General features: G+C 37.2%; 4 protein-coding genes across 6 annotated transcripts; 2 read left to right on the top strand and 2 right to left on the bottom strand.

The window, feature by feature from the left end:
- Positions 1 to 21: 21 nt before the first annotated feature.
- LOC120775953 (NIF3-like protein 1) lies at positions 22 to 21358 on the bottom strand. The gene is made up of 4 exons (XM_040106364.1): positions 21069 to 21358; positions 20860 to 20991; positions 20649 to 20793; positions 22 to 695 (listed from the first exon to the last, which is right to left on the bottom strand). The coding sequence occupies exons 1-4, from the start codon at positions 21242 to 21244 to the stop codon at positions 279 to 281; spliced, it is 870 nt and encodes a 289-aa protein (XP_039962298.1). The 5' UTR covers positions 21245 to 21358; the 3' UTR covers positions 22 to 278.
- On the bottom strand, positions 795 to 1629 carry LOC120775954 (small nuclear ribonucleoprotein-associated protein B). Its single transcript, XM_040106365.1, has 2 exons — positions 1518 to 1629; positions 795 to 1456 (listed from the first exon to the last, which is right to left on the bottom strand). The coding sequence occupies exons 1-2, from the start codon at positions 1518 to 1520 to the stop codon at positions 866 to 868; spliced, it is 594 nt and encodes a 197-aa protein (XP_039962299.1). The 5' UTR covers positions 1521 to 1629; the 3' UTR covers positions 795 to 865.
- Positions 4259 to 6167, top strand: LOC120775949. Its single transcript, XM_040106358.1, has 2 exons — positions 4259 to 5339; positions 5405 to 6167. Exons 1-2 carry the CDS (start codon positions 4302 to 4304, stop codon positions 5789 to 5791), a joined length of 1425 nt encoding a protein of 474 aa, XP_039962292.1. The 5' UTR covers positions 4259 to 4301; the 3' UTR covers positions 5792 to 6167.
- Positions 14761 to 20032, top strand: LOC120775950 (sodium/bile acid cotransporter-like). Of its 3 annotated transcripts, none has more exons than XM_040106359.1 (3): positions 14761 to 14852; positions 17380 to 18847; positions 18935 to 20032. In XM_040106359.1, the coding sequence occupies exons 2-3, from the start codon at positions 17822 to 17824 to the stop codon at positions 19310 to 19312; spliced, it is 1404 nt and encodes a 467-aa protein (XP_039962293.1). In that variant the 5' UTR covers positions 14761 to 14852; positions 17380 to 17821; the 3' UTR covers positions 19313 to 20032. The 3 variants fall into 3 exon arrangements, with proteins under 3 accessions (XP_039962293.1, XP_039962295.1, XP_039962294.1); XM_040106361.1 differs by having other exon boundaries at positions 14766 to 14869; XM_040106360.1 differs by lacking the exon at positions 14761 to 14852 and adding an exon at positions 14897 to 15032.
- Positions 21359 to 21617: the final 259 nt, after the last annotated feature.

Below are 21617 nucleotides of genomic sequence, written 5' to 3' on the forward strand. Positions count from 1 at the left end.
AAAAACACAATATTAAAATGATTATGAATGATTATTAAATGATGCTTTGCAAAAATTTTTATTTCGAGGCAGTAAATAAAGCAACAGCTGCTACACTGTTAGACAGAATTCTGCCGCTACCACAACAGCTGCTGTACTGTTAGACTTTGCATAATATAAACAATAATAATAAAAACTTATTAAATGAATTTTAGACTTTTTAAATAAACTTTCAATCGAAAATCACCAAGAAATGCAACTTTTAAGTAAATGCCCATGTGAATCATTATCGTCGAAATTTAAGTTTTAACGATTGTTTTTAAGGGGTCTTTGTCTTTTTCGGAAATAGTCACTTCACAATCACCCTTTAGCATATCGTACAGTTTCGTCTCGAATTTACGTAGAAAACCGCGTTCGGAGTTGCTATGATTGCACAAGATCACGGAAACGTTTTGATGACTTGCATCCAATAAATCGTGATGAGACATTTCGCCGGTTATATAAAGATCCGCCTCGAAGCCTTTAAGTACAGATGCACCAGAGCCAGCACAAACCGCTACGACAGTAATTGGCGTCTCTAGGTTATGATTTATACCCAATGACAAATGTACATCGAGACCAATGTGTCGCTGAACGCTAGCCACGGCCTGGCTCAAAGTCACCGATGTGGTGAATGTACGTCCTGCGCCACCAAACTCACCACCCAAGGCATTAGGCTGAAAACGAAAAAAAATTAAGTCGATTAATAACTTCAAGATTTGTTTATTTGAGTTGCCAGAAACCTTACACCAACATGATCATAAAAATATTCCACAGTGTTTATATAATTCATTTTATTTATTTATTTAGGTAAAATAGACTTTATCGGAAATACATATGAATACAATTAATAACCTCCACGTCCCGGTGGTGGAGCGCGCATCATGCCGGGTGGTGGTCCACGCAGTGGTGGGCCACCACGACCCATACCACCAGGCATTGGTGGCATCACGCCGGGCACCATACCGGGTAAGGGTGCACCAATCATGGGATTTCGTGGTACGCCTCTACCCATTGGAGTCATATGTTGTTGAGCTGGACCGCCTACACCTCTGACAGGTCCTTGTAAACCAGCCGGTGCCGAAGCAATATTAACCGGCACACCACGTCCAGCAGCACGTCCTAACCCAGGGCCAGCAACTGCACCGGGCATCGGCACACGCGGTAGTCCCTCCTCTGGTGGTGGTGGTCCTTCGACGGTCAATGATACTATATTATCACCACGCAATAGCACGAAACCTAAAACACGCTTCTCTTCACGTTCCGGCACTTTTGAGTTTTTCGAACGAATTTTACGAAATTCTTCACAATCTCCAAGTATTAAGTTCATGTGTTTGTCGAATGCTTTGAATGTGCCAATGAAAGTGCGCGAGTCTTGCAGCATGATCCGCACCCTATAGTTAAGGTGCTGGATCATTTTATTGTTCTTTCCAATCGTCTGCAAAAAATTGATAACATTGTAATTGGATTTATTTACAATTGATTTATATACAACTCACCATGGCTGCGTAATTATTTTAGAAATAGCAACGAAAAATAAACGATTATCTGCCGAATTTCTGGCGTTTTGTGAAAGATCTGTCATACACACCGCTTTTATGAAAATTTAGTGTTGCCAGTTGAAAGCAAAAGTTATTTGCACAAAACAATTCAATCAGAGTTGCAATGGCAATGGCGTTGCCATACGTATTGATATTTGGGTTATTTTACTAATTACAAGAGCTCTTTATATTAGTATTAATATACATATATAAATTAATTAAGGTAATGATTCGCATTTTTATAATAACGTTTTTGTTATTATACGTATTTTTATTATCACTAAATTTAAATTTTGTACTTGAGCTAGCATTAAACCAGACAGAACTAAACGTGTACCTATAATATAGGTGCTAAGTACGAGCGAGTCTGATAGTTACTTAGTCTCACCGTCCGTTGGCGCCATTATTGCAGAATAATACTCCTAGATCCTGATATCGTAACCGTTAGTCCCTTCACAGCAGTATTTGACTCAATTCAGTATTTGGCGCAATTCTAATGAGTTTCAACCTCATTTCGTGGCAGTGGCCGATACAAGAATCCAGTGGAACACACCAGAGGTGAAGAAGTAATTGAAACAGTGAACTTCAATAGGCGAACTTGCATCGAAGAAGGCGGAAACTCTCCCATTGGCCGAAAAGGTGACGGAATACATAAAGTCTACGTTGACTACATGGAAAAAATACTCTTCTACCACGACAATATGCCGTCTCGTACCTCCAAATTGACAGAAATGGGCTGCAAACTGCTACTTCATCCACCGTATTCTCCAGATGTAGCCCCGTGCGACTTCCTTTTGTTTCCGAGCTCCAAAAGTCGAGTTCAGGGAGAATGTTATTTCTGCCTCAGAGGACCACTTTCAGTTCACCAAAAAATGTAGTTATCAGAAGGATTAATGAAGTTGGACCACCGATGGTTCAAGTGTATCGTTTTAAAAAGCTATGTTGAGGATTAAATCTTCCAACATTTTCATTGTTCTTTCGTAAGCTAAGTACTCATTGGTTCAACTTGTGATTAGATTCTTTATGACAATAATCAGTTCTAAATAAAACTCCACGCAGACCTGACTGTTGTAGCAGCTTAATATATTCCTCGAATAATTTTTAAGAATGTTGCCGAATATCCAATGCTTATTCGGTTAAAAACCGGGTCCGTTCCGGTTACATGCAAGCGACTGTCGCTGGAACGGATTCGAAGCACATCTCTTCATGGTATGTCCACCCGTAGATGAAGTAGTCAACTCCAAATTAATAAACAAAAAACAACAATAATGGATAACTTAAATAACAACAACAATAATCATCGGTAAGATAATAATATAAAAGAACGGTTGATATGATCCCATCCTTGCCAGGAGGAGGCCATCGAGAAGTAGTAGTTAGAGGTCCGCACTACTCCGTGGGTCTTGGGTTCAATACTAGTTCCACTTAACATAAAAAAACTGTTTCTAGTTATGGTTACGTTGATTGTCAAAAACATACTGTGCAATGTCTGCCGAGACCTGTTTTGCTTTTAAAGTGAATATACAATATGTACATATGTATGTATATTATATGTTGCGGATCAGTGAGGCGGATATTTTCAAGAAAAAACAATAAACATTTCCGGTTGTTTGTCCGCAAATTCGAAAGAGATATTTATGATTCAGATTCCTTTGCTTACTAAGATCAATTTTTGTAAACAAACTTTGAAAAACAAACCGAATGGCGGTCGACATGAGTAACCCTCGTACTCAAGTACGAAAATAACTCACGGTAGCAATCCGTATCTGCGCCCATACGTAGAATTGATAAAATAGTGCAATAAATTACTTAAAAATTAATCTCGGCGATAAATTCATTTACAAACAGACACCTGTATCCACGAATGTATATAATATTGGATGCATGTAACATACTGTATAGACAAAAATACCGTGACATGTTTATACCTGCTACTGGAATTTACTATCTTCTAACTAGACGCGATACATAAAGAAACGTGGTTATCTTTGGAACCAGACATGGGCGTTCGACCGTTATAGTTTAGATGTTAGAGGAAATGTGATCCTTTTATTTTTGAAAACTTGGAGACGAATGCGGTAACACAAATTTTTAGAATTTCTAGAATTCCAGATACACCAGTAAAATATAGCTTTATGGAATGTTCAAATCGTCCTAGCATTAACAGATTTTTAAGAGTATCTTTTTCAGGTAGGAAACTGCACTTCATGCTTCAGGAATACTATTCTTGTATGGACAAAATTGAATCTTAATAAATTGGTTCGATCTCTTATGTGATCTACATAAGAACACATAAGATTTCGATCCATCTGTCTTAAAGAGAGTTGAAATTTTTTTCGTAGGAACTCATTAAACAAGCCAGTGACTCATTTTAAGACGACACACAGCTCTACGACGTCACAACGAGTGCGAAAACTATTCTAAGTATTCGGCAATGATAAAGAAAAGCCTTAATCCCACGCTAATAAATAGAAAAACGCGATGGAATAACACTTCTTCAACAAATCGCGGCGTATCAGTCAAAGCCTAATCTACAGCCGTAGCCGATTAGAGTGAGGAACATTTAGCCATCAAGGCCCCTCTTGCAGATATTTATTGACAAGCCACGCATGTCGTATATAAGTCAGTTAATGTACATACATTTATACAAAAAAGTTCAATGGTTCTTAGGATTTTGACGCTCGATAAGGTATACAAAACGTCTGCGTTTATTGTGAGAGCTCATTTCGAAGTGAAAACAACATGAAACAAGTCGCTACTTTTAACTGCGCACGACTGATATTTATGGTCGTTATTTGTTTGACTCACGGCGAGGTTCAAGGACAATATGGACAAGTGGCAGGCGCGTGGAATATTACCTATCAGGATGGTGGCAACGAGCAACAGCTAACTATTTCGAATGACATACAGTACGTAAATTTAGTAATACTCAATGTGGATCTAACTTCTGGAGCAGACTTTTATTTCGAAGTCCACGCTGGCGATCCGAAATTGGCGTTAATCGAAAAACGCATTGAACGAAGTGAGTTAACGGGTACGCCAGCTTCATGGCAGGGCCCTGTGCCGGTACAAACACGTCACTTCGGCTTTACAAGCATTTATGTGACACTAAACACAAGTGACGGCGCCAACGCGGAACGTTCGCCCGGCGACCTAACGCTTATCATAGCGCGCAAAGACCGTTTGGATGAGAAAATTTTCGCTTATACCGCCTCGGCGCTCTTGTTGTTGATGTTTCTGAATTTGGGCGGCGTGTTGGATTTGGAACGTTTAAAGGCGATTATGTTGCGACCGATTGCTGTGACCATCGGCTTTTGTACCAGTTATATTTTAATGCCACTGCTGGCTATTGCGATCGGCTACTGTTTCTTGGCCAAACATCAAGAGCTGCATTTGGCGCTTTTCTTCACAGCACTGTCGCCCAGCGGCGGTTTGGCGAATATTTGTGCGATTTTCCTCAAAGGCAATGTGAATCTCTCGATTGCCACCACAACGATCAACAGTCTTATGTCGCTGGCGATGTTCCCGCTGTGGATACTTATTCTGGTGCGAACAATCTTCACACACACCGAACTGGATGTGCCGTTTTTGGATCTCGCCGTCAGCGCTTTAGCATTGGTCTGCGCCATCGCTTTGGGTATGCTGTCGCGCGTTTTCTTACCGAAGACAACAGCGTATATTTTCCGATTCCTCAAACCGTTCTGTGCGTGCGTCAGTTTGGGTCTGATTGCCATGACTGTGGGCATAAATGCGTTTGCGTTCAAAGAACTAACCGGAATGGTAAGCATACAATTAGAGACTTCATTAAATTATTTGGCGTCTAATAAGTTGACTTATTTTTGCAGATTTACTTAGCGGCTCTCTTTTTGCCCATCTGTGGTTATTTTCTCTCGTATGGCATTTCAAAGCTGCTGCGCTGTTCCGCAGCAGACGCGTTGACGATCTCCGTCGAGACGAGTGTCCTTAATATGACCGTGCCCATTATGTTGCTGCAACATTGCTTCGACGAAGTGAGAGCCGACATGACGCTTATCGTGCCAATTACGGCTGCTCTCAACTCTTTGGCAATGATGGTTGTCATTTATACCGTACGTCGAATATTCGGCTGGAATAAGAACCTTGATGGTGACGCTTTTGCGTCGAAGGTGGAGCTCATAAGTTTCGACGAACATATTAAGGAGGAAATCATTGTTTCGCATATATCATATCAAAATGAGAAAATCGCATTATAACAGTAGAAAAAGTTAGATCATATATTTTTTAGAATCTTATCAAATCAAATCAATTTACGTATCGAAATTTTTATTTATACAAACGAAGCTTGCGATAACTTGCGAGCTCAAAATTTACGATTGGATTTCCGTTCGGTATAAAACAATCGACTCACCCTAATGAACGGCAATTCAACGCAACCAATGTCGAGATTTTTATCAAACTTGTCTGAGTTGAAACGACGTAAAAGAGACCCAGACAGTTTGTGGCAATATTTATAAGATTAAATTAACATAGATACGAGTTATTTAATTATAGCTATTAATTGGTATAGAATTTAAGTATCGATAATCGATTTTTATACGCAAAAACTCTTAAGTAGTGAAAACGATTAAAACAAAACAAAAATAATAAAAAAATTAAACATATTTTATAAACATTTTGAGTGCCATACATATAAGGTTGTCAAATATCTCCCGCTTTTTTGCTCTTTATTCAATGCTTTATAAAAAGTGTGACAGTGATCGGATTTAGTTCAAATATGTGCCGTTTCGTTCGATAATCTGTTTCCATTTAGACGACAACTTCATAATACCCCCTTGTAGAAGCCCCCCTCCTAATTTGTGAAGAACTCGAACAGCCACTTTTCACAAGCCTCTTTTGAGTTCAACTTTACACCAACAAGGCCGTTTGCCATGGACAGGAACAGGTGGTAGTCACTTGGCGCTATGTCCGGGCTATATGGTGGATGCGATAAAACTTCCCATCCGAGCTCTCGTAGCTTCTGACGAGTTATCAACGAAGTGTGTGGTCTGACGTTGTCCTGGTGGAATACTACACCCTGCCTGTTGGCCAATTCTGGACACTTCTGGTCGATCGCCTGCTTCAAGCGGTCTAGTTGTTCGCAGTAGAGGATAGAATTGAGTGTCTGGGCATATGGGAGCAGCTAATAGTGAATGATTCCTTTCCAATCCCACCAAACACACAGAAAAACCTTCCTGGCTGTCAATCCCGGCTTGGCCTCTGTGTGGGACGATTCACCGGCCTTCGACTACAACCGTTTTCACTTGATACTATCGTATGTGATCCATTTTTCGTCGCCAGTCGGCATCCGCTTCAAAAATGGGTTGAGTTCGTTCCCTTTCAGCGGCATATCGCAGGCGTTGATTCGGTCCAGAAGGTATTTTTTGCATCAAATCATGCGGCACCCAAACATCAAGCTTTTTTGTGTATCTAGCCTTCTGCAGATGGTTTAAAATGGTTTGGTGACTAACTCCCATCTTCTGGGCGATGTCACGAAATGCCACATCCCGGTCTAACTCGCAGGTCTTCCGCCGGCTGGCTTATCCATGGTATCGTTTTTATCCGCTCTGAATCATCGAAACCATTCCTCCGCAGTTCGAAGTGATAAAGTAACGTCCTCCAAAACACCATTATATACATATATAATATATACATATTTGACAACCTAATATACATATTATAATTTGGAGAATATCGACTATAAGTTTATTAAAAATTAATTCCCTATAGCTATTTCAACAAAAACTACCAATAGATTAAATTTGCACCGGACTGACAGAAAAAACACTATTTTCCCCACATTTTATTACAAATATTTATTACAGTATTCAATATATTCTCCTAAGCTAACCAGTGTCTAATGCAATTTTCCATACACTTGCTAGAACCCTCGGCTGGGATGGCCTTCAGTGTTTTCAGGGAATGTTATTTTCGGCTTCGGCTCAAATTTGAAGCACCATTCGCTGAATTGCTGTACAGTTTCGATGTCATATGCAAAAACCTATGCTTCGTCACCAGTAATGATGCGTTTGATGAATGCTGAGTCCTCAGCTATGTCGTCAATCATCTCTTTTGTGACCTCTACTCGAAGTTGTTTTCAGGTCTTCAGGTGATTATACCAGAGTCTAACATTGACACGCTTCAATACTCAAAATGTGTTGAGTCTATACATAAGAGATATGGATCCTCGGCTATCCCTCTGATGCCAACACGACGATTTTTAAGAACCTTTCTTGAACTTTTTCGATGTTATGATCATTAAATTCGTTGGATGGACAACTCGCAAGAGGGAAGATTTCGATAGTTCACGACTTTCTCTAATACTTTCCGCCATTCAAATACTTGTGTTCGTGATAAAGTGAGCTTCACAAAACACTTCTTCAATGTTAGTGTAGACGTGATTCCATAGGAAACATAAGTTTCCAGCAAACTTATTGTTCTTTGGTGAAAATCGTTTGGAGTTCAAACTTCAAACGATAACCAATTTATGGATTCAGCTTGTCGGCGCAGTATGAATGCACTAGTCCGAGGCAAATTTAATCATGTAAAAGTAATCATCCACCAACTCATAACTAATCTATTGGGGGTTTCGCGAAGGTTTCAGTTAGAAAATCGGAGGGAAAACAGAGATTTAAAATAGCTAAAATCCCCTATTGGCATATTGACCTACTTTTATTAAAATTATTTATTGGTGTACGGATTTCTTATCACGAGTTATCTAATTGAAAGTAAAATAAGGTGAAGAAGTTGTGTTAAGCTGTGATGTTATTTTTGTTCAGTATTGTGTGGAATTTCATCATTGAAAGACTCACGCCTAAACAACGTTTACAAATAGTTCAACTTTATTACGAAAATTCGGTGCCTTTTGGACTTGTCGTAGGAATGACTTAACGCATTTTGCGTCGATACCTTAAATTGAAAGAGTACAAAATACAGCTTGTGCAAAAATAGAAGCCGCTCGACCTTCCCTCTTGAGAAGTTAAAAGAAGTCCCGACAATTTCGAGCCAAATTTTGTTCAGCGATGAGGCCCATTTCTGACTCAATGTGTATGTAAACATTTAAAATTGCCGCATTTGGGACGAAGAGCAACCTGAAGCGATTCAAGAGCTGCCATGTCATCCAGAAAAAACAACGGTTTGGTGTGGGTATGTGGGCCGGTGGTCCATATTTCTTCAAAAAAGATACCGATGAGAACGTAATCGGCAATGGCGACTGTTATCGCGCCATGATAAACGACGGTGCCACTTCCCACACATCGCATCAATCAATGGATTTATTGATAGAACACTTCGGTGAGCACATAACTTCACGTTTTGGGTCGGTCGATTGGTTGTCAAGATCGTGTGATATCGCACCGTTAGACTTTTTCCCGTGGGGATATGTAAAGTCTAAAGTCTATGCGCACAATCTCACCTCGATTCAGGCCTTGCAACAAAACATCACGCGTGTCATTCACCAGTTAGCAGTCGAAATGCTCGAATATCATTGAAAATTGGACTCAACGGATACACCATCTGAGACGTAGCCGCGGCCAACTTTTGAAAGAAATAACCTTCAAAAAATAAATAAAATGTTCTTTCGAATGATAATACACATTCTTCATTAAATTTGAAGTTTTTGTGTTTTTTCTTTAAAAAAGTAGGAAACCTCGAAATGGATCACTCTTTATAATGGGTTGTCAAAAAAGTCTTGCGGTATTTTTATTGATTTTTTTTTATTGAAATTGAAACGAATTTTTGATGACTCATGCCCAGCTCTTGACCGATGCTACGGCTGCTACTATGCCGGTCACTTTCGACCAATTCGGCGATTTTATCGCAATTTTCGAAGACAGGCCTTCCGGAGCGTGGTGCATCTTCGACCACCTCTACACCAGAACGGAAACGTTGAAACCATCGTTGTGCGGTGGAAATGGAAATTGTATCGGGTTCATAAACTGCACAAATTTTATTGGCGGCTTGAGATGCATTTTTGCCTTAATCGTAGTAGTACTGTAAAATATTCTCTTTATTTTGCTCCATGTTTGCGACGCTATAACTCACGAACTTAAAAGAAACGACAATCAATCAAACACGTGTTAGCGCGTGAAATGAGCTTTCCAAAAAGGTATAGCGATGCGACGAATAAAACTAGAACTACGCGCTTTCAGCGTCAACTAGCGAAAATACCGCAAGACTTTTTTGACAACCTATTATACAAACTACGGATCGATATTTATATCTGGCAAAGGAGAGTAACACTATAGGTGCACAATTTTCACCACAAATATACCAGGAGGCTAATTTTTAGTGACTAGTTTGCTGTAATGGTTGTTGTTATACTATATTGTAAAGAATTTAGTGCATTAGAGCTAAGTGCTATCCCTCGTACAAATTACATAAAGCCAGCATATTGTAGTAACAATAATAAAGTAATTAAGATCTAAAACATGTGTTTTCAGTAGAAATGTTAAAAAGAGGTGTGATCATGTTCGCACAACCAGTATAAATGCTAAGTTAGAAAATATGTGTTACAAATTTACATTAGTGACAATGAAAACAATACAGTAGTTACCGCTTAATTGATCTTACTGATTGTAAGTTCTTAATAGCTTATTGGAGGTTTTCGCTTCATCAAAGCTTGAAAAAATGCGAATCGAACGTGCAAATGGTATATATCATAGAGGAGAGAGATAGAGAGAAAAACATCTTTGTTGTACAACTGAGATATATAGTACATATCCTCTCTTGCATTTATTTTAACTGAATCACAACAGAGCAGAGCTCAAAGTCATCGAATATAGGAGAGACAACTCTATTGTTGCTATAAAATTGTGAGAAATGGCGAATCGAACTGTTCTACACATTATCGTATATTTTTGTAATATTAATTTATAATATTACACCACTCTCACCACATTAAAAAGGTAAACAAAAAATTATAGAATTAATAAATTAACATTTTAGCACTGTGAACGATATTTTAGTTTTTTGTTTAATCATTAAATTTACATTTGAGAGTAGTTATATTAAAAATATTTATCTAACTGTTAATAGCTTGCACAACTTTATACTAGTTAACTGGTGTGTTCTGTGCATTAGTTCCGTGAATTGAGAGCATATGTGTATGCAAATGAGAAAAACTAAAGGAAATGCATTTAAAGTAATTATAAAAATTTTCTACGAAACAAATTAACATTCATAATAGTATGTAATTACTATTTGTTTACATTTCTCGCTTCTAAAATGAGCTTCAAAATACAAGGGTGGCCTGCCATATTATTGTTCATGGGAACTTTAGCGTTATTAGGTGAGAAGTTTAATATTTGTATTAGCTGATCAAATTTGACCCGGACTGGTCTAGTTACAAGTCGAATCAATGAAAAATTATTTTGTCTTTGACAGCTGTTTATTTACGATGCAAAAAGTTTGCCTGGCGATTTTTACCTTAAAAATAATGTAACAAGTTGGCTTAAAATGTTGTGTTGCTAATGAAACCACGGCGACAGATTCGTTGAAAATGTTGAATAAATGTTTTGGGGAATCTCCTTTAGCATGAAGACAAGTATTTGAGGAACAAAAGCATTCAGTGAAGGTCAAGAAGTAAGCCATCAAAAACTTGCCTGATGCGTCGGCCAACAGCCTTACTTAATGTTGATAACATTGAAAAATTTGAAAAACAGAGCTTTAAAAGCGTCGTGTTGGCTTGAGAGAGATATCAGAGGATCTTAATACCAGTTATTGATCGATTCATCAAATTTGGTTTATGTAAATGCCAGACTCGGACTAAAAGATCTGAGTCTTTTGAAAGACGATGTCGAAGATACATACATATGTATGTAGGCCTACGAATATTTCGTCGAAACTGCCCAAAAATCTAGCATTATTCCAAAAATGAGCAAACATCCAAAAGTCATCCTAGCCGAAGCTGTACAAGTGTATAGAGAATTAGTTTAAGCTTTGGGCTGCTGATATTGGCTCAAGAGTTTATTTGGAAGCAGATAATAAAGAGTTGTATTTTGAAATCCATAAAATATAAATATTCTCAGTCCGGGTCAAATTTGCAAAATGCACTCAGAAACACTTTGAAGCGACTTCAAAACGATTTTCGGCAAATTTAAAACCCATTAAAGCATTTTTGTTAGGTTCCTTAATCTTTATATATCGATGTGTCTTGAACATCTGTATGAAGGAACTTTAGAAAACAATAAAACTTTAAAATATTTGTATACATCTTTTCTTAGTTAGTCCAAAAATGTAAATTGCTACCCTCGCACATAGTACTCACATGCATATTAATGAGGGATACGATAAAAGTTCGATACTTATTGCTTGGAAATTACTTCATTAACTACTTTAGAAAGCAAATGGTAGAAGAAAATATTAATTAACTGAAAAAAGGTAAATAAAAACAAGAAAAAAATGTCAACTTTAACGAAGCTCTAATAACCTTCACAAGTACCGAAGGTATTAACAAGAACTACATTTTGATCATTCAGTTTGGCATGCAACAGCATGGCAAGAATTTCCTCGAAGATTGCATTATTGCCGTAGACAATAACCCGTTGCGAATTTCGTGAAGACGAACATGGCTAAATCGACTTAGCTCGTCTTTTATCGTATTTATAGGTCCCCCACGTTTCCTGCTGGCAAACTCAATATACCCGGTTTAGGGTACAATTATGGAAACACAGTTATTGCCTGAACTTAAACCTTGTCAAAGTTTTTTTTTATACTCATAAAATCTCTTTCGTGCGCCCCTCCTCTAATACATGTTTTAGTTGTGTGACGTAAAATACACTACGTTTAGATTTCAAACATTCCCAGAAAGAAATGAATTTTAATTTATTGAACTGCTCCCGCACCCTTTCAAAAGCTTTTGCTCTATAAAAACAAACATGTGTCTATTTGCACTTCAATTCAACGGTGTAAAAATATATAACAAGCTTGTCAAAAACAAGTAAGGAAGGGCTAAGTTCGGGTGTCACCGAACATTTTATACTCTCGCATGATAAAGTGATAATCGAGATTTCATTATCAGTCATTTACATATTTTTCAAATACCGTATTAGTGTAAAGTTTTATTCCGCTATCATCACTTGTTCCTAATGTTTATACTCGTATTATACAGAGAAGGCGTCAGATGGAATTCAAAATAGCGTTATATTGGAAGAAGGCGTAGTTGTCCACCAATTGCACCCATATTTTGTACATGTCATCAGGGTATTAAGAAAATATTATATACCGAATTTCATTGAAATCGGTCTAGTAGTTCCTGAGATATGGTTTTTGTTCCATAAGTGGGCGACGCCATGCCTTTTTTCAATTTTTAAAAAAAGCCTGGGAGCGACTTCCTTCTGCCATTTCTTCCGAAAAATTTAGTGTTTCTGACGTTTTTTGTTAGTCGGTTAACGCACTTTTAGTGGTTTTCAACATAACCTTTGTATGGGAGGTGGGCGTGGTTATTATCCGATTTCTTAAATTTTTGAACTGTATATGGAAATGTCTGAAGGAAACGACTCTATAGAGTTTGGTTGACATAGCTATAGTAGTTTCTGAGATATGCGCAAAAAACTTAGTAGGAGGCGGGGCCACGCCTACTTTTCCAAAAAAATTACGTCCAAATATGCCCCTCCCTAATGCGATCCTTTGTGCCAAATTTCACTTTAATATCTTTATTTATGTCTTAGTTATGACACTTTATAGGTTTTCGGTTTTCGCCATTTTGTGGGCGTGGCAGTGGGCCTTATGGAGCCAAGAAATACGTGTACCAAGTTTCTTCATGATATCTCAATTTTTACTCAAGTTACAGCTTGCACGGACGGACGGACTCGTCACCCTGATCACTTTGGTATATATAACCCTATATCTGACTCTTTTAGTTTTAGGACTTACAAACAACCGTTATGTGAACAAAACTATAATACTCTCGTTAGCAACTTTGTTGCGAGAGTATAAAAATGGCGAGCTTTTCTTTTATTATCAGCTGGTGCATAAACTTGATTAATTTATAAAATAGCTAGTTCGGCTTATCTACGAGGTGCACATGGGACATAAGTATGCAATAAATGTGTCACTTAGGAAAGTTAGAGCTATAGCTCTACTTTTAGTGATACAAAAACTAAAAGCAAGGGATTGTATTATGAATTCTTATAAATTGTATCAGGCCGCTGGAAAAGTAGGAGTCGTTTTAGGTTAGGTTAATCTGGTAGATCCATAAGCCACGCATAGAACAGTTTGGTTGGTTGCGATATCAGATGGAGTTCACTTGCTAAGTCCAAGAGTAGTCATGGTTTAGGTTGCCTGCGCTTGACACGAATTTTAACAGACTCTGCGGCCTCACTATAGATACCTTCTCATGTATCATACTGTGGGGATCTCAGATGGAGTCGTTTTAGAGAAAAACATATTTTTTTGTCAAACTTCGAATTGATTAATTGTTTCAAAATAGGATTTAGTTTCGGTGACTAACCTAACATTGTTACTAAATTTTCTTACAGTTTCTTCTCTTGAGTTCTGATGACAGGAAAACCTGCTGGGAAAAAGATTCGTATAATGCTGAAACAATTCAAAGGGTGTTCATGCAATTTTGTAGCCCTTCTCATACAACAATTCGGTCGATAGTGAGACCCAGAGCCGCATCTACCTTAAGTAAACCTTGCGCATACCTAAATATACCTGCACAAGATGATTAACATCGTCAACTAATATTTTTACATAACTATCCAAGCATATTTCCCGCACTTTTCAGTTGTTTTTTTTCGGTTATAGCCTCTTTTAGACATCCAGTCAATGGTCGTTAGTGCTCATATGGTCTGTACGGCATTTATGAAACCTGTTATTTATGGTTTTTTGCCGGCTGGGGCAGAGTTCAACCTTCAATTAATACGCGGCGACTTGGCAAATATGCTTGCAATTAGTAACGGAAAATCTCTAGTCTCTTTTTCGGGTCATTGACTATATGTGTATAAGGCATACATTTCATATAATTCTAAGTGCGCACCAACTGGGCTAACTTTTACCTAGGTACATATGTATTTTATAAACAAAAATGTGATAAATTTTAATATTTATTTCTATTAAGCTTTCTTTACAAACCCACTCACGCTCATCCAAGCACATGTGAGAAAATTAAGTTGAGCTTTACTTTATTGCAGATTTGATTAAAATAGAAAACTTACAGGTTTAATATACAGTTGCAAAAATGCACTGAGCGCGGCGGTGTCTGGTTCTGCACTCACGAGATACCGATCTACATTCAAATTATGCGAATTAAACACATTTATAGTGTCAACAGAGGTAATGAAGTGGTTTTCGTGCGTAAAAATTGCGATAATTTTTTTCATTGATTTTTTTCGTAATGGATAAAATTGTGAAAATTATTGCATAACAAGTAAACTTTAATATGAAAGATGAACAAAATAAGTCTAAATTTTTGATACAGCGCTGTCCAATAAAAAAGGGACACGTTGAAGTGAAGTAAATAATAAAATTTAGTACTTTATTTGTGTTTTCTTTCTAAACTGAGAAAAAATTGTGGAAAATTAAGGATTCTTAAAGCTGATGTATTTTTAGATATTCCGTATGCGCAAATTTGACCCGGATAATATCAAACGATAATTTAAATTTAATATTGGTGTTAAGTTTGATCTCCATATGTCAATTAGAGTGTAGTTGACAGCTGTTTATTTACCACGCGAAAAGTTTATCTGGCGATTTTTGTCATGAAAAGAAAACTGTCTAACGAGTTTGCTGGCAATTTTGTGTTTTCAATGGAATCACGGCTACGGAATCGTTGAAAATGTTCCCGAAGCGCTTTGGAGAGCTTACTTTATGACGAACACAAGTACAGGCACAAAGCTCCGAGGCAAAACCGTTGGCAAGTTTGTATTGACTCAGCAAATATTTTGAAGACTATAGTAAAACTTGTCTTAAAACCGTGAGTTGTAGTTTTTAACGAGTCCGGGTCAAATTTGATCATACGATACACTAAGTTACAAATGAATTATAATGCCGGAAAAGTGTTTTTTTGTAAAGAAACAAGTGTTAAGATTTTGTGTTTTTAATAGAATCACGGCTACGGAAGTGTTGCAAATGTCGCAGCAGCTCTTTGGAGAGTTTACTTTATGACGAACACAAGTCCTCGAGTGGTACAAAGCGCCGAGGCTTTTAACAAGGTTGTGGCAAGCTTGAATTGACTGAAGGGATATTTGAAGAATCTAGTAAATATTTGTTTTAAAAGACGCGAAGGCTATAGTAAATATTTGTCTTCAAAGACGTAAAATTGTAATTTTTTGTCAGTTCCCCTCAAATTTGATAAGATGATAGAATAAGTTACAAATGAATTACAAAGTTGAAAAAGTGTTTTTTTTTTTTTAACCAAAGAAAAAAGGGTTAAGATTTTCGCCGAATAGGAGCATTTGACTAAACTTTGTGGTTTTTGAAGATAGTGCAATCACGTTTTGATAAGCTTCTATTGCTCTCTCAACGTTATTGAACTTATTTTTGCAACTAATAAGCAATAGTCATTTTAATATTGTTTAAGAATGTTGTTTAGTGATAAGGCTAAGTAGACGAGATTATTTGATAAGCATTATCAATTAATTTAAACTAGTTGAGAGTGACAATGAAACCGTTAACATTAATAAAAGCCAAGAGCAAAGAGAACTAAAACTTTTTTTAAATTTTGATTCGGAGAGGAAAAAGAATTTTTTAGTTATAAACAAGAAAAAACATTAACTTCGCCTACACCGAAGCTTATATACCCTTCACAGGTGCAAATCTTTTAGCAAAATGCAATCAAACGCAAAAGTTTTCCAAACAAGAACTTTTTTCCGATCGTTCAGTTTGTATGGCAGCTATATGCTATAGTTAACCGATCTGAACAATTTCTTCGGAGATTACAGTGTTGCTTTAGAAAATATTCTATACGAACTTTCGTGAATATATCTTGTCAAATGCAAAAGTTTTCCATACAAGAACTTTTTTCCGATCGTTCAGTTTGTATGGCAGCTATATGCTTTATTTAACTGATCTAAACAATTTCTTCGGAGATTACAGTGTTGCCCTAAAAAATAACCTGTGCCAACTTTTGTGAAGATATATTGTCAAATGTTAAAGCTTTCCATACAAGAACTTGATTCCGATCGTTCAGTTTGTATGACAGCTATATGTTATAGTGGTCCGATATCGGCAGTTCCGACAAATGAGCAGCTTCTTGAAGAGAAAATGACGTTTGCAAAATTTAAAAACGATACCTTAAAAAAACAAGGGACTAGTTCTTATATATACAGACGGGCAGACAGACAGTCGGACATGACTAAACCAACTCCGCTCAACATACTGATCATTTATATATATACTTTATAGGGTCTCCGACGCTTCCTTCTGGGTGTTACAATCTTCGTGGCAAACTTAATATACCCTGTTCAGGGTATAATTATTAATCACGAAAAATGTCGCAAATGTCTGAAACTATGGAAAACTGAAAATTTGTTTATCTGTTCGAAACAGAAATAAAAAAATTTTTCCTATCCAAAAATAGTAACATACATATATATACAAATATGTATATACAGACGGACGGACGGACGGAAGGACAGACAGACAGACGGACATGGCTAAATCGACTCAGCTCAAAATACTGATCATTTATATATATTCTTTATAGGGTCTCCGACGCTTTCTTCTGGGTGTTACAAACTTTGTGACAAACTTAATATACCCTGTTCAGGGTATAAAAATATATACATACATATATGTATTACTAAAAATTGAATATTTGATATCGAAACTGGCACTAAAATTTATAACACCTTATTTTCAGATCAAATTTGCAAAATCATGCTGATAAAAAACTGAACTCTAATATCCAGGAAAAATTCAAAACAGAGTGCTATAAATATTTGAATACAACCAAAGTGCGCGTATAACGGTAAATGTATTTGTGAGTGTTTATAAACTAAGAGCCAAATGGTAGCTGGTAAATCGGCAATGCTGTCGGTAAAAGTTATCGGAAAAAGTTAAACCACAATAATGATTAAATAATCCACACATACATACATACAATCACATACAAGAAGGTGGTTGTGGTCGGCGTGCCGACTACAAGAATCAACGGTACTATAATTTGAACTGATCAATTAACAGGTTATTCCATAAGCGATCTTGCGACGGTGAGCACTTGCATCGCGCTTGCTGCGTTGGCGTACACGCGAAAAACCGAAATTATTTATGAAAAACAACAACAACAACAAATAAAAGTGAAAATGCACTACGGGCCGGGTTACGTGGTGTTGGCCATAATCAGCGCGGCGCATATTGTCAGCGGCGCGGTGAACACAGTTGATACAGATCACTTGCAGCCGCCACTTTGGACTGTGCAATTTGAATACGAACAGTTAAATATGACAATGCGACATGCGCAAAAAGTTTCGTTCGTTATCACGGCCGTTGAACCGGCTTTGGGTAGTGATTTCGAATTTCGTATGTTGAATGATAATGGCGATGTAGCGTATATAGACGAAGTGACGACGGTGTTAAGCAATGCGAAAGGCGTTGCAAAGGTCAAAGGTAATTTCACTTTGCATGCGACGCTGTTGGGTTATACGCACGTTTATGTGGAGCTGCAACGCGCTGGCTATGAAACGCAACGCTCAGCGGAGGTTTTGAGAGTTATTGTGACACGTTCCTTGAATTTGGCCGATATCATATTCAATATTTCGATTGCCTGCTTTGTGATGGTGATTTATGTGAACTTCGGCGCCGTTTTGGATTTGGAGGATCTGAAGCGCATAGTTATACGACCGGTTGGACCGGCGATCGGCTTGTTTTGTCAGTTTTTGGTGATGCCTGTGCTCAGCTTTGTCATCGGCTACTTTCTCTTTCGCGAAATGATCGAATTACGCTTGGGCTTGTTCTTTTTGGGCGTATCGCCGGCGGGCGGTTCGTCGAATATATTCGCGGTGCTGTTGAATGGTAATCTCAGCTTGTCCATCACAATGACCGCTATTAGCAATTTAGCGGCATTCGGCATGATGCCGTTATGGATATTTACATTGGGCGCTTTGATATTTCGCGATGGTAATTTTGCGATTCCCTATAAATCGATAGCCTCGGTCTCTTGCACGTTGGTGGTGCCCATCGCCATCGGCATTATGCTGCAGAAGTATGCACCGGAGGTGACTAAAAAGATGTCCAAGCTGCTCAAACCCATTTCGTTGGTGCTCATATTGGCGATAACAATTTTCGGCTGTGTGCTCAATTCGTATATGTGGAAACTGTTCACCACGAAGGTAAGCGAATTGCTGATTGTCTCTCAAATCACATATGTACATACATATATAAAAAGATATATTTCTAACTATATTTATCTTCCACAGATCCTCATCGGCAGCTGCATTTTGCCATGGTTGGGCTATGTCATTGGCTGGCTTATAGCTACAGTTTTGCGTCAGCCACCTAAAGACGCCATCACCATTGCCATTGAGACGGGCATACAGAATATTGGCATTGCGATTTTCATGTTGAACTTCACATTGCCACAGCCGCAGGCCGATATGACGAGTGCAGTGCCAATGGCCAATTCTATGTTGACACCACTGCCTCTGCTATTAATCTATTTTCTGAAATTGTGCTTTTGTCGCAAGCGTGAGAAATCAGTGGATGCCGAAGCAAACGCAAAGGAAGCCAAGGAAAGTGAGTTGGTCACTTTTATGGAGAATGGGATGGAGAAAGCGAATTCAAAGTATCCTCAGTGAATTGTGTCTGTCGTTTGTGATGAAATTAAATTTTAGTTTAATTCGTTGTTATTGCCATTGTCATTAGCTTATTGTAAAGTTTTAAAGTTGTTGCATTTATTTTTGAAATGTAAGCACGACGATGCCACAAATTTAGATTTTAAGTAAAAAAATAATAATTTATAAGAAATGTAACGCATTGTTAATATTTATGTACTATGGAAGTATATAATTATGAGAAAAAAGGAAGCGTCGGAGTTCGTCGAGCTGAGTCGATGTAGCTATCTCCGTCTCTGCTAGTTTTTAAAATATCGTTCTAAAATTTTGTATTCGTTTTTTTCTGCCCAAGAAGCATCTCATTTATCGGAACAGCCGATATCGGACGACTATAGCATATAACTGAACGATCAAAGTCAAGTTCTTTTAAAGAAAAATTTTTATTTGGGGAGATATGTATCTTCACGACGACGACATGGATTATCGTTGTTGTTGTTGTAGCAGCAGAATTATGCCAAGTTGACAATCCTTGGCCGGATAAAAATTGTCTAATCAACGCTATAATCTGCGAACAATTTTTTTATATAGAACCACTACAGCATATAGGTGCCATGCAAACTGAACGATCAATGTTAACTTTTTTTATAGACGAGATAACTGCTTTTATAGATGAGATAACTTCACCAATTTCTGCATGGAACCACTACAGCACAAATAACACAACAAAAATAACTCAAACTGAACGATCAAAATCAAGTTCTTGTATGGAAATATTTTTATTTGTGAATGGTATTTTTGATGTTTAATATGAAAATGTAGTTAAAAAGTTCTTTATATGTAAGTTTATTACTTTTCATTGGGAAGAACTTATTTTCTACCGTTCAATCTATAAAGACAATTTTAAGGTTCTAATTTCACTATATCCATATATACAATTGTTTTGTTATTGTTTTTGCATAAAAATTGTAAAGTGATATTTCTTTGCATTTATTTTGTTTATATTAACCATAAAGATATAGCGAAGAATGTGAAAAAATAATATTTGTTTTTGCAATGTGAGTAGTGAAATAAATATACGCTCATTTAAAATGAGTGGTTTTACTCCAAAAAGTGTGTTGTAGATACGAGAATAATTTCATTGAAATTGAAAGCACATAGAATTCGGCTACACAAAAATAAATAAAATGTACATCAACGTACTGGTGCTAAATGAGTCACAATAATAAGAGCAACACATTTTAATGCGATTCTCAATAGCCCCAAACATTTCACAGTATTACACAAATATTTAAAGAACACAATTTTTTAATAATTCTATAAAATGAACACTTTCCCCGGTATTTTCACAAAATGTTCTTACCTGAATTGGTTGCATATCAACACACGGCAGTGCAGAGGCAAGCCAATCGTTCACGCCGCCAGGAACTGCATCCCAAGCTGTGTGCGGCGAGTATAAGGCAATACCCTCAGCCAAGCAAATGGAAACGATGCGCTCCTTCCAGTTTCTACAGAAGGAAAAGCAAATTGTCTTGCAAGCAATATTACAAACATATCAATTTATGTTCACTTACTTTTGTGTAATGCGTTTAAGTGGTGCAAATATTGGCGGATGATAAGACACAATTAGGTCAGTGCCTGTATCGACAGCTTCTTGCATGACATTCTCCGTCAAATCATTGGTTAACAGAATGTTGCGTATTTGTCTTAAAGATAAATAAATTATATACATATATTATACAAATATCGAGTACAAAGTATTATATGAAACATTGTACAATACCTTGCTTTATAAGGTTCGATCAGGAGACCAACATTGTCCCATTTCTCGGCCAAATTGAGTGGCGCAAATTTATTCAATTCCGATACAACGTTTTGTAGTGTTCTTCCGCGGGTCATTTTGGATAAAGTGCGTTTAAGAACTAAAGACGCAGTGCTATTAAGTAGATTGGTAAGCATAAAAGTAACTCAACGTATGTCGAATTGCACTCAAAATTGTTAAAAAAATATATACAAATATGTACACGATGATGATATCACTGCAAAATAAAAAACCGGGAGGACAAACAAAAACAGCTGTTGTGCGTTAGTGATGGTATCAACGCAATGTGCAACAATTAGCGATAGATTAATTGTATGGCTGCAGAAGTATTACAGCAAATAATTCGAGAGATTTATAAACCAAGGTGTTTGTGTTTATTTATATTAATTATTATTAGTATATGATAAAATTAATTTAATGAAAGCAGCTCTTTCGACATTTCTTCTTATTACAAATATTTTCTTGTGGCTAAACCGATATTTTGTTATCGATAAGTGTGTATTGCTCAAC

This window comes from Bactrocera tryoni, chromosome 4 (assembly GCF_016617805.1).
Source record: "Bactrocera tryoni isolate S06 chromosome 4, CSIRO_BtryS06_freeze2, whole genome shotgun sequence".
NCBI lineage: Eukaryota > Metazoa > Arthropoda > Insecta > Diptera > Tephritidae > Bactrocera > Bactrocera tryoni.

Bases quoted from the DNA above. Each gene is read 5' to 3' on its own strand.
- LOC120775949 (XM_040106358.1), top strand. From the start codon at position 4,302: ATGAAACAAGTCGCTACTTTTAACTGCGCACGACTGATATTTATGGTC. The intron at 5,340-5,404 runs GTAAGCATACAA...TTATTTTTGCAG, and splicing joins TCAAAGAACTAACCGGAATG to ATTTACTTAGCGGCTCTCTT.
- LOC120775950 (XM_040106359.1), top strand. From the start codon at position 17,822: ATGCACTACGGGCCGGGTTACGTGGTGTTGGCCATAATCAGCGCGGCG. The intron at 18,848-18,934 runs GTAAGCGAATTG...TATCTTCCACAG, and splicing joins GGAAACTGTTCACCACGAAG to ATCCTCATCGGCAGCTGCAT.
- LOC120775953 (XM_040106364.1), bottom strand. From the start codon at position 21,244: ATGCTTACCAATCTACTTAATAGCACTGCGTCTTTAGTTCTTAAACGC. The intron at 20,794-20,859 runs GTAAGTGAACAT...TTCCTTCTGTAG, and splicing joins CTTAAACGCATTACACAAAA to AAACTGGAAGGAGCGCATCG. The intron at 696-20,648 runs GTAAGAACATTT...TTTCGTTTTCAG, and splicing joins TTGATATGCAACCAATTCAG to CCTAATGCCTTGGGTGGTGA.